This window comes from Dreissena polymorpha, chromosome 6 (assembly GCF_020536995.1).
Source record: "Dreissena polymorpha isolate Duluth1 chromosome 6, UMN_Dpol_1.0, whole genome shotgun sequence".
Classification (NCBI taxonomy): Eukaryota; Metazoa; Mollusca; class Bivalvia; order Myida; family Dreissenidae; genus Dreissena; species Dreissena polymorpha.
The window spans coordinates 54,881,992-54,892,863 of NC_068360.1; the positions used below are offsets into that span (position 1 = coordinate 54,881,992).

Genomic DNA, 10,872 nt, shown 5'->3' on the forward strand with positions numbered 1-10,872 from the left:
CCGTGCATCAAAGCGCAAATATACGTCCCCAAGACTTTCTCAGATTATAAGGCCAACAAAATTATTAAAAAATACTCTAACCCAAAATTCCAAGTGCTTTTTGCCAATCCAGTGTAAAACTTCACATCATAAAAACTCATTCTTTCCTGAGCCAAGTTACATGAAATAAATTAAAATTAATTATAAAATAATCATGTCAATCTAGTAAAAGAATAAAAAAATAGAATAGTATTGATAATAGTAATAGTTAGTGTGTCTTTATTATTTACTCTTCCACTATAAAATATCTGGACTTAAAAGATGCGCAGAATATTATTGATTTACATTACTTTTTGTTAATAAAAAATGTTGTTAAACACCAGTGCAGTGTTTTTTTTTCCATTTTGGGAATGGGGCCGGGTCCCTTTGATTGGGAAAATTCGCTGCGTTTTGACTAACATTGGGAATTATGTTGTTGTTGTTGTTTTTGCTCACAAATGCTTCAAATTGAGATACAGGTGTGTCAAGTATATATTTACTAAGGTTGATCTTATATGGATGGGAGATGAACAAAATTTTAAAAAAAAAAATTTTTTTTTTTGTTTTTCCATTGGAATTTTTAGCTCCCATTTGGGAAAATATATACTTTTTATGCCCCCCTTCGAAGAAGAGGGGGTATATTTGCTTGCTCATGTCGGTCTGTCTGTTGGTCTGTCGGTCGGTCCGTCCACCAGGTGGTTGTCAGATGATAACTCATGAACCCCTGGGGCCAGGATGATGAAACTTCATAGGTACATTGATCATGACTCGCAGATGACCCCTATTGATTTTGAGGTCACTAGGTCAAAAGTCAAGGTCACGGTGACCAGAAATAGTAAAATGGTTTTTTGAATGATAACTCAAGAACGCATACCCCTAGATCATGAAACTTCATGGGTAGATTGATCATGACTTGCAGATGACCCCTATTGATTTTGAGATCAATAGGTCAAAGGTCATTCACGGTGACCCAAATAGTAAAAATGGTTTCCGGATGATAACTCAAGAACGCATATGCCTAGGATCATGAAACTTCATGGGTAGATTGATCATGACTCACAGATGACCCCTATTGATTTTGAGGTCACTAGGTCAAGGTCACGGTGACCCGAAATAGTAAATGGTTTTCGGATGATAACTCCAAAACGCATACACCTAGGATCATGAACTTCATGGGTAGATTGATCTTGACTCGCAGATACCCCTATTGATTTGAGGTCACTAGGTCAAAGGTCAAGGTCACGGTGACTCGAAATAGTAAAATGGTTTTCGGATGATAACTCAAGAACGCATACGCCTAGGATCATGAAACTTCATAGGTAGATTGATCATGACTTGCAGATGACCCCTATTGATTTTGAGGTCACAAGGTCAAGGTCACGGTGACCCGAAATAGTAAAATGATTTTCGGATGATAACTCAAGAACGCTTTCCTAGGAACATGACACTTCATGGTACATTAATCGTGACCCGCAGATGACCCCTATTGATTTTCAGGTCACTAGGTCAAGGTCACGGTCACAGTGACAAAAATGGTTTTCACACAATGGCTGCCACTACAACGGACAGCCCATATGGGGGGCATGCATGTTTTACAAACAGCCCTTGTTTCCATTGGGAATGGGTCCAAACCGGACCCGATTTTGAGTGAAAAAAAACACTGCAGTGTAAATCTTATTTTTCAGAAATGCAGAAACGTTCAGCCAGTAGTGAAATGTTCTTTATGCCGTTCAGAATTCACACCTGGGGAGTAAGTAGTATTCAGCTTACATGTATTCACTACAATGATAAGCTAATACGGTGAGGTATAAAATGATATACAAAGTAAACTTTTGAAAAAAAAGACCATTTGCTTGAAATAAAATTTGAGATTTCAATTTTTGTTCTCAAATTTAATTTAACAATAACTTTATTGTGTAAGTGTATAAAAACAAACGTGTTGGCGCCCACTCAGATATTTCAAACCATACAATTTTGGGAGAGTATGTAAGATGGTTTTGCCATTGAAATTTCCCACTTTATAATAATTGCAAGAAATTTAGGTCAAATAAGACATTAATCATCATTTCCTCGTAATAAATAAAATAGAAAATGTTGAAGAATATGATTGTGTTTTTATGCTCCCCAAAATAAAATTTCGGCGGAACATATAGTTGCCAGTTTGTCCTTCCTTCCTTACTTTTTCCGTCACACTTTTGTTACCGTTCTCATAGCACCTTCAATACTTTACCAATCTCTTTCATATTTGGCATGTAGGTACCTCGCATGGACCTCTACCTTTTGATGAGGTCACTGGGGTCAAGGTCACCAAGGCTAATAATAGATTTTTTCCGTCACACTTTTGTTACTGTTTCTCATAGCGCCTTCAATACTTTACTGATCTCTTACATATTTGGCAAGTAGGTACCTTGCATGGATCTCTACCTTTTGATGAGGTTTGAGGTCACTGGGGTCAAGGTCACAGAGGCTTATAATAGATTTTTCCGTCACACTATTGTTACAGTTTCTCATAGCACCTTCAATTCTTTACCGATCTCTTTCATATTTGGCATGAAGGTACCTTGCATGGACCTCTGCCTTTTGATGAGGTTTGAGGTCACTGGGGTCAAGGTCACCAAGGCTAATAATAGATTTTTCCATCACACTTTTGTTACAGTTTCTCATAGCACCTTCAATTCTTTACCGATCTCTTTCATATTTGGCATGTAGGTACCTTGCATAGACCTCTACCTTTTGATGAGGTTTGAAGTCACTGGGGTTAAGGTCACCGAGGGTAATAATATATTTTTCCGTCACACTTTTGTTACAGTTTCTGATAGCACCTTCAATTCTTTACCGATCCTTCATATTTGGCATGTAGGTACCTTGCATAAACCTCTACCTTTTGATGAGGTTCGAGGTCACTGGGGTCAAGGTCACCGAGGCTAATAATATATTTTTTTAGGTGGTTATTAACACATAGATTGACAAAGCGCATCATGGGGGAGCATCCATCAGTTTCACTGATATTCTTGTTTATTTATTAATTATGTGGTGATTAATAATTTCTATTAAGGAAAGGCTCAACCAGCAGCAGTTGTCGGCATTGTAACTACAACCTGAAAGTATATGGAGAGGTGATGCTGTTTTTTTATGCAGAAGCTAAGAATGTATAGTTTGGGTTGCATATAAAAACTAAAATCTTTTGTAACATATAACTGAAACCCAAATCTTTTTTCAAAACAGAATACATTTTGATTTAAATCAGTAAATAGTGTTATTGTATGAAAGAAACTCATGCTTTTGAAGTTAAGGAGGTGTGAAATGTATTAGTTGGCAGATGTGTCGATTATGTCAATTTCACATGCAATTAAAATCTCTGACTTCTGTGTAACAACAGCCTTCTGTTTGCCGCTACTGTAACCTGACTGCGGCTTTTGTGGACAATAAGTGTCAGCGATGCACTGCCTATGAGAAGAAGTTTGGCAACCCAGCTCCGTGTGAGCAGTGCAAAATGAAGGCAGCCTTCGACAGGACGGATAAAGCAAATCAAAGTGAGTGCTTTTGCATAATAAGGTGTGAATAATAATTGTGCAATTCCTTGTGCCTGATGCAATTAAAAAGTTCTAACAATAAGCTGACACATTATAACTCCTTATGTCATAACTGGACAAATAACACATGCACATGGGGTACCCCATATTTAGAAATTCACGCACAGTGGGACCCGATTGTTTAAAGGCCCTGGAGTGTCTCTTATATTATACAAATTAAAATCCATATCTTTCAGGTGCATGGCAGGGTTTTATGCTGGTTGTGCACCTTGGCCTACAAACGTGTTCTACAGAAGGCAAAACAAAAGCAAGAAGAGAAGAACAGGGTAATGCGATCCAAATCCCAGCAGCTTTGATAACTGGACAAACTTGACAAGTAGTAAGTCAGAAAATACTGCTGGGACCCCAATAAACAGTCGAGATAAAATCTCGCCCTTTGAAAGCAATTTTCAAAACGCCAAAACGACCCCTCAACCCCCAGAAAGACTCTATTTCCATGTTGAATCTCTCGGTTGGTGAGAAATCTACGCCGCCGTCTTTTGCTTCGTCATTTGATTTTCTCCGTGAAAACAAGGAAAGAAAAGAGCAACGCTTCCAAAGATGAAAAACTGGAGGGGCATATGAAAGGAACACAACAAGCATCGACATCACCACCACCATCATCACCATCACAAAAACACCATAAGAGGTATAAAGGTTGAAATGTTCTTTAGCTCTATATTACATGTATGCCTTACGATCCTGCTGTGTGTTGTACTTTCTAAATAAGTGAAACTATTCAATTAATGGGAGTAAAGGATATTCATTGAAATACAGTAATTGCATTGCTAGAAAGCGGTTGCCGTTAATAAACATGTAGATATGTAAGAATCAAAAATGTTTTTTAATAAAAATGATAAAAGTTCTTTAGTAGGGGGCGAGTTTAATCCTATATTTTTCAGTTTAAATATATATTCAGAACAAAGACAAATAACATGTAGTATGAGAAAGAATTTAGTTAAGTTGTCCTCTATATTAAAATATTTTCTTCAGTTAATGTGCATTTTACTTGGTACCAGATCTCACAGTCCCAATTCGCCAAACAAGCGTCCCCGAATTGAGAACAGCGACTCCAATGGACTTCCTGGGTCATTGACCCCCAACAAGACCTCTCTGCTGACCACAGAGAAGTCCCCCGTGGACCCCAACAGCTCGGAGCATATCATCGCCATCAACAGGCTGCAGGAGCAGCTGGATAACATGAAGAAACAGCTCTCTATGAAGGACCAACAACTTCTTGAGAAGGACAAAAAGGTAGTGTTTTACTCCGGGGGTATTGTTCTACTGTTCGCACAGGTCAGAATATCGGACTCTTTACCAAAGCAATATGTAGCTGTTTTTTGCCCCAATATGACCAGTTTTCAAATGCGTAATGAAAACTGCAACCAAAAACCTTACCTACTTTACAAAAAACAATAACTGGCTAATTTGTTAGATTGGTTTGGCTTTACCATGAATATTGTGGGAAGGTTTAAAACTGGTCTTTTTATCAACATCTTAACTATTTAAAGTAACCATGCATACCATTGTCTATATTAAAGTAATAATAGTAGTGTCCTTACTATTTAAAGTTACCTTATTTATTTTACTCTATGCATAAATAATGATTATTCCTCCTTAATGCTACCAGTCTGTTTTTTAACTGTGCTGTTTTCGGAGAAAACTCGAGATATTGTCATAGCCAGCTCGTCATGTCGACTGCCGTCCACGTCCTGCTAAAACCTTAACATTTTGTTAATCTTTTGAACATTGGTTCTAAATAAACGTGCCTCACCTACACCATTGAAACTTCATATGAAGCTGCACCTTGATGAGTTCTACATGTCACACCCATTTTTATGCCCCCGAAGGAGGGCATATAGTGTCGGACCGTCTGTCTGTCTTTCCGTCACACTTTGCATTTAGGTTTCGCAATTAGGCTTCAAAAAATGCTCATGACTTCTATGTCACTTCAGATAGCAACTTGATGTTCGGCATGCATGTGTATCTCATGGAGCTGCACATTTTGAGTAATAAAAGGTCAAGGTCATCCTTCAAGGTCAAAGGTCAAATATATGGCTTCAAAGCGGCGCAGAAGGGGGCATTGTATTTATGACAAACACATCTCTGGTTGGGTTACTAGGTAAAGGTCAGGTCACTATGACCTCTAAAAAAAAAATTCTGACAAGCTTTCATTTATTCCCAGCACACGCAGCGGAGCGTTGGTACCCGTTATGCGGTGCTCTTGTTTATAATTGCGACACGCTTTGAAAATCAGAATACTAAGCCAATATATTAAAGGTTATAAGCTTAAATACTCAACATTAATTCAGAGGGTGTGAATATTTATCATGCATGAATGCAAGTCAAAAGTTCTGGTTCATTACACTGATCTCTACTTCTTTGTGTTTGTAGATAACAGAAATCAAGGCAGCACAGTACGAGAGTGAGAAGAGTTTCCGAACAAAGCTGACAGATTTGTCCAAGAAAAGCAGCGAGACCATTGAGACACTCCAAGTAAGTAGTTTGTTGAAAGAATTTATGGGGTTAAATATGTACAGCTTAGGTACGCTTTAAAGACCCGTTTGTTGTCCATTAGAAAATCAAATGAAATTTAAGACCTTTCTTACTAGATTTAAGTTTTAAAGCTTCATTTTCAACCTTAGGTACTGATGAGCAGCAATTGCATAACATCTGAACAGACTGAGTTACTGTAGGCTATTCTGGTTATATGTGTGTTGCATGTATCCATTTTTACTTTGCCTCTGATTGGAATGTTCATGATTTGAAACACTCATAGAAATATTTATGTAAAAAAAAATATTAAAGGTGTTACTCTTTAAAAGAATTTGAAATTCATGTTTTTAATGTTTTGTTAAAAGGTTAATCATATTCTGGTTATCAGTGATACCAGTGTGGAATAATAATACATGTATTTCTATAGTTTTAATTATTATACCCCCACAAAACCAAGTTAAGGGGGGTATATAGGAGTGAACTTGTCGGTGTAGGTCGGTAGGTCTGTCTGTCTGTCGGTCCGTTTTAAGTGTCTGCTCTCTAATTTAAGTAGTTTTCATCCGGTCTTCAACAAACTTGGTCAGAAGTTGTATCTACATGATGTCTAGGCCATGTTCGAACATGGGCCTTGCCGGGTCAAAAACTAGGTCATGGGGTCACTTAGTGCGTTTTAAACATTCAGCATGTTGTCCGCTCTCTAATTCAACTAGTTTTCATCCGATCTTCATTAAACTTGGTCAGAAGTTGTATCTAGATGATCTTAAGGCCAAATTCAAACATGGGCCTTGCCGGGTCAAAAACTAGGTCACGTCACTTAGTGCGTTTTAAAACATTCAGCATGTTGTCCGCTCTCTAATTCAAGTAGTTTTTATCGGATCTTCACCAAACTTGGTCAGAAGTTGTATCTAGATGATGTCTAGGTCAAGTTTGAATATGGGTCATGCCAGGTAAAAAACTAGGTCACGAGGTCACTTAGTCTAATAGTGTGGTTTAAACCTCACCATGTTGTCCGCTCTCTAATTCAAGTAGTTTTCATCCAATCCTCACCAAACTGGTGGCAAGTTATATCTAAATAATCTCTAGGACAAGTTTGAACATGGGCCATTCTGGGCCTAAAACTAGGTCACAGGGTCACTGAGTGCGTTTTTTAACATTCAGCATGGTGTCCGCTCTCTAATTCAAGTAGTTTACATCCGATCTTCACCAAACTTGGTCAGAAGTTTTAATGAGATGATTTTAATGATTTCTTGTTACATGCTTATGCCCAAATTGTTACTGAAATAAGAATACATCTTCTACCCATAGCTAGAATTTTGATGTAGGATTTACGTTGAAATGTGTTTGTTGAACGCAGATCTTGCTTGTGATTCCACAACTATTTAAATTAAAATAAAGTAATTGGTAAGCAATAACAGCTAGGTTTATGAGGTGGCCAAGTCTTTTTAACAGGTGTCTTACAAAAAATGTTCATTACACTTTCAAATTGGACAAATAGTAGTATAGCCTTGTTGTTAAATGTGTTAAAAGTCCTTATACCAATTTCAATATTTTAATTTATTTACAGAATGTAACAGCCGGTAACACATGTATTAAAGATGAACTGATGTGGGCATTGTCACTTTTCTGTACAATTTCTGAAATATTAGTATCTGTATTAGACAATTAACATTATAAAATCAAACTAGTTGTGTTTTATAACCAAATCCTAGAGACAAGACTTACAGATGTCTTTTAGATAATATTGGAGAAATTGGAAGTTGCTTTTAAATTATGATGTCAATAAAATCCCAATTGAATTTAATTAACTATGGGTTTGCAAGGCACAATGTAGACCGTTCCAACCCTGAAATGTTTTCTTTTGTCTTTCAAAGAGTAAAAACCGTGACCTTGAGAAGAAGAATCGTGACTTGACCAAGCAGGTACAGACACTGTCCAAGGGTAAAAAGGCAAGCATCCTTGCCCAAAGCAACAACAGCAACACCAACAGCCCCAACATCAGCTCATAGATGTGTACTTGTCTTCTAATGCTGTGTATATGTGGGGCAAGGGCATTACTGGGTCTCTGGCAATTTGGCAATTATGTATTTGAATTCTTAAGCTATTTCAAAGTCACAGGGTTTCCAGTAATTTGTTAAATTTGTGTTTGTATCAGGACTGGGAGGACTCTGAGGTGTGTTGATGTTACCCATATCCAAAAACTGCACATTTCAGCGGCATGTAATCAAATTTAATGCGTAAATAACCTTTTCTTCTAGCCTTGGTGTTATAAGCAGCCTTAAGAACCAGTGAAAAGTTTTAAATTGTGTGAGGAAAGAGGTTTAAATAGCAATACTCTTGTTTGGCTTATTAGGATATGGCTATTGTCAGGAATGAGCAACTTGTACTTTAATTAAAGTACTGACTTACTGGTTGCATTTCTTCAGTACTTATCTTGAAGCATGAATTAAAATTATAGTGCTCGCTTGAGTGCTGCAGAAGAAGTCAGTTAGGAGAATGTCATGGTAGTGTTTTAAATTCTGTAAGCCTTCTTGCTCAAATCATCAGTCATTTTAATTTTCTAAAGAGAGACATGCATTTTGGATGAAGGCCTTTATTTTCCACTTGTTAATTGAAAGCACAATAAATTGTAACGACATTTCTTGATGGAGAAGTATAAATCAGTTTACAAACTTCATCAATTGATTTGTTCTTCAGACACCAATTAAGTTGATTTTGATAAGTAACAATATTTTTGTTAATTCTTCTTCAAATCTGTTTACAAGAAATTGGCATGGCATGGTATCAATATGACTGACTTTCACCTTAGCAACAAATCTATATGGTTCGAAGTACATGTATTCAATTAATTTTAAAAATTCTCTCATAAGTCAAGCTAGGCCTTAAGGAATATTTCAAATATTTTTAGGCACCTGTTGCAATTCTTGGCAAATATAATTAAGATTTTCATGACTTCAAAGTATATTGTGTGATAAACCTAATGACGGGTGTTTCATGTGTTCATTTTTGGTTGTACTCTTTATAGTAAAAATTTGTAGTCAACTTTGTTGCATTTCATTGCATGAGAGTGAGTTCTCCTGTAAAATAGTTGTCTGTTGTTAGTGTTGTTTATTACACGGTTAGGCTGTTTTGTGATTACTATTAACCCAATGTTATGATTGGTAGTTATTTAACTTTTGCTTTTACCTGATAGTGATGATTTTGTGGGAATATTGTATTACTTAATTTCTTTAAAACAAATGTATTCAAAAGTTACCTGTAAAGTTTGAAGTTAAGTATAATTTTCACAGTTAAATTTGAAAGTTTATCAACAACAATTATTTATTGTGTTATCATATTATAAGACAAAGGTATCAGTTTGCTCAATGTAGTAAAATTATATTTGTAAGCACTTCATAGATTGTATATTTAGTATCTTCTGCTTTAATATAAAAAACACCTCTGCATAACATGTTTTTTAATTTGTTTTTACCTTCCTTATTTCGTAGTCATTGGAAATTTATATTTTGATTGATAATTTATTTTAAAAATTGCATTATTGATAGTTTTGATACTCATTCCTCTACCCTCCAAAACAAAATATACCAAATACATGTAAGATGTCTCATAGACAAAATAATTCTAACATGTAATGTATATCAACATTGCATTTCAATATTTAAAGCTTGATATTTGGCTTATGTTTACCATAAATGGATGTTCTTACCATAAAAAAGTCAGTCCATGAGCTGTTTGTAATATTAATTATTTGTAATTCATTTTTTCCCCAGCTAAAACAATGTATCTGTAAGTTTGTTCTGCTTTGTTATAAATAATGGTTCACAGCCATGAGGCATCGCATTCAGCAGATTTGTAACTTATAAGAGTATTCAAACAATTAGAGATTTGATTCATTTTACTATGACAACAAAATGAAAATCGTCATACTTGTATGGGACAAAATGTCTGTGAAATCAAACAAATCATGATATATGTTATTAAAATGATGTTTAAAGTGACGCAATTTGCTTGCACTTAAACTTTAATTTCTATATTTCTCTGTAGAAAAGATATTATAATGTATAATATATATATATGCACAAATGTGTAAACACAATTAATGTAAAATATGTTGTTTTTTTTCAGTGAATATGTAGTAAAAAATCCATATTAAATATTTGTATGGTGATTTGAGTGATTTTACTGAAATTTATAGTGTCTTAAGTGTGTTAACATTTCTTCAGAACTAACTGCTAAAGCTTTAAAATATAGTTATTTGGTGCATTGTTCACTAAATTATATTTTCAAAATGATCTTGTACATATTATCTTAAATATGCATATTATTTTATAAAAAAATGTTTTTATTCTATGTTTACATGGAGGTTTTTTTCCTTTTTTAGAATTTACTGAAAATAATGTAAATGCATCTGTCAAAATTTTAATTGTAAATTATTTGATTCCCATATTCGTTTGTATTTGATATTTAATGACTTGAATAAATAAACCGTATGTTGGAACTATTTCCTTGTTCTTTATTTTTGGGTCATAAAACATTGTTCGGAAGAGTAACTATTCTAATTATACCCACATTACCATTGGTAATGGGAGCTATATAGGAGTCACTTTATCGGTCGGTCGATCTGTCCCTAAATTTCATCCGATCTTCACCAAACTTGGTCAGAAGTTGTATCTAGATGATGTCTAGGTCAAGTTTGAATATGGGTCATGCCAGGTCAAAAACTAGGTCACGGGGTCACTTAGTGTGTCCGGACCATAACTATGTCATTTATCGTTAGATTCTAAAATGT

At 35.4% G+C, this 10,872-nt stretch overlaps 1 protein-coding gene and 1 long non-coding RNA gene across 2 annotated transcripts; both read left to right on the top strand.

Moving 5' to 3' along the window:
* Positions 1-1,698: 1,698 nt before the first annotated feature.
* Positions 1,699-3,543, top strand: LOC127834508 (uncharacterized). Its single transcript, XR_008027968.1, has 3 exons — positions 1,699-1,768; positions 3,074-3,134; positions 3,398-3,543. It is a non-coding gene; the product is annotated as an uncharacterized LOC127834508 (long non-coding RNA).
* A 628-nt stretch (positions 3,544-4,171) lies between these two features.
* On the top strand, positions 4,172-10,584 carry LOC127835691 (protein FAM76B-like). The gene is made up of 4 exons (XM_052362129.1): positions 4,172-4,239; positions 4,610-4,844; positions 5,985-6,086; positions 7,958-10,584. Exons 1-4 carry the CDS (start codon positions 4,172-4,174, stop codon positions 8,090-8,092), a joined length of 540 nt encoding a protein of 179 aa, XP_052218089.1. The 3' UTR covers positions 8,093-10,584.
* The last annotated feature ends 288 nt before the right edge of the window (positions 10,585-10,872 follow it).

Bases quoted from the DNA above. Each gene is read 5' to 3' on its own strand.
- LOC127835691 (XM_052362129.1), top strand. From the start codon at position 4,172: ATGAAAGGAACACAACAAGCATCGACATCACCACCACCATCATCACCA. The intron at 4,845-5,984 runs GTAGTGTTTTAC...TTGTGTTTGTAG, and splicing joins TTCTTGAGAAGGACAAAAAG to ATAACAGAAATCAAGGCAGC. The intron at 6,087-7,957 runs GTAAGTAGTTTG...TGTCTTTCAAAG, and splicing joins AGACCATTGAGACACTCCAA to AGTAAAAACCGTGACCTTGA.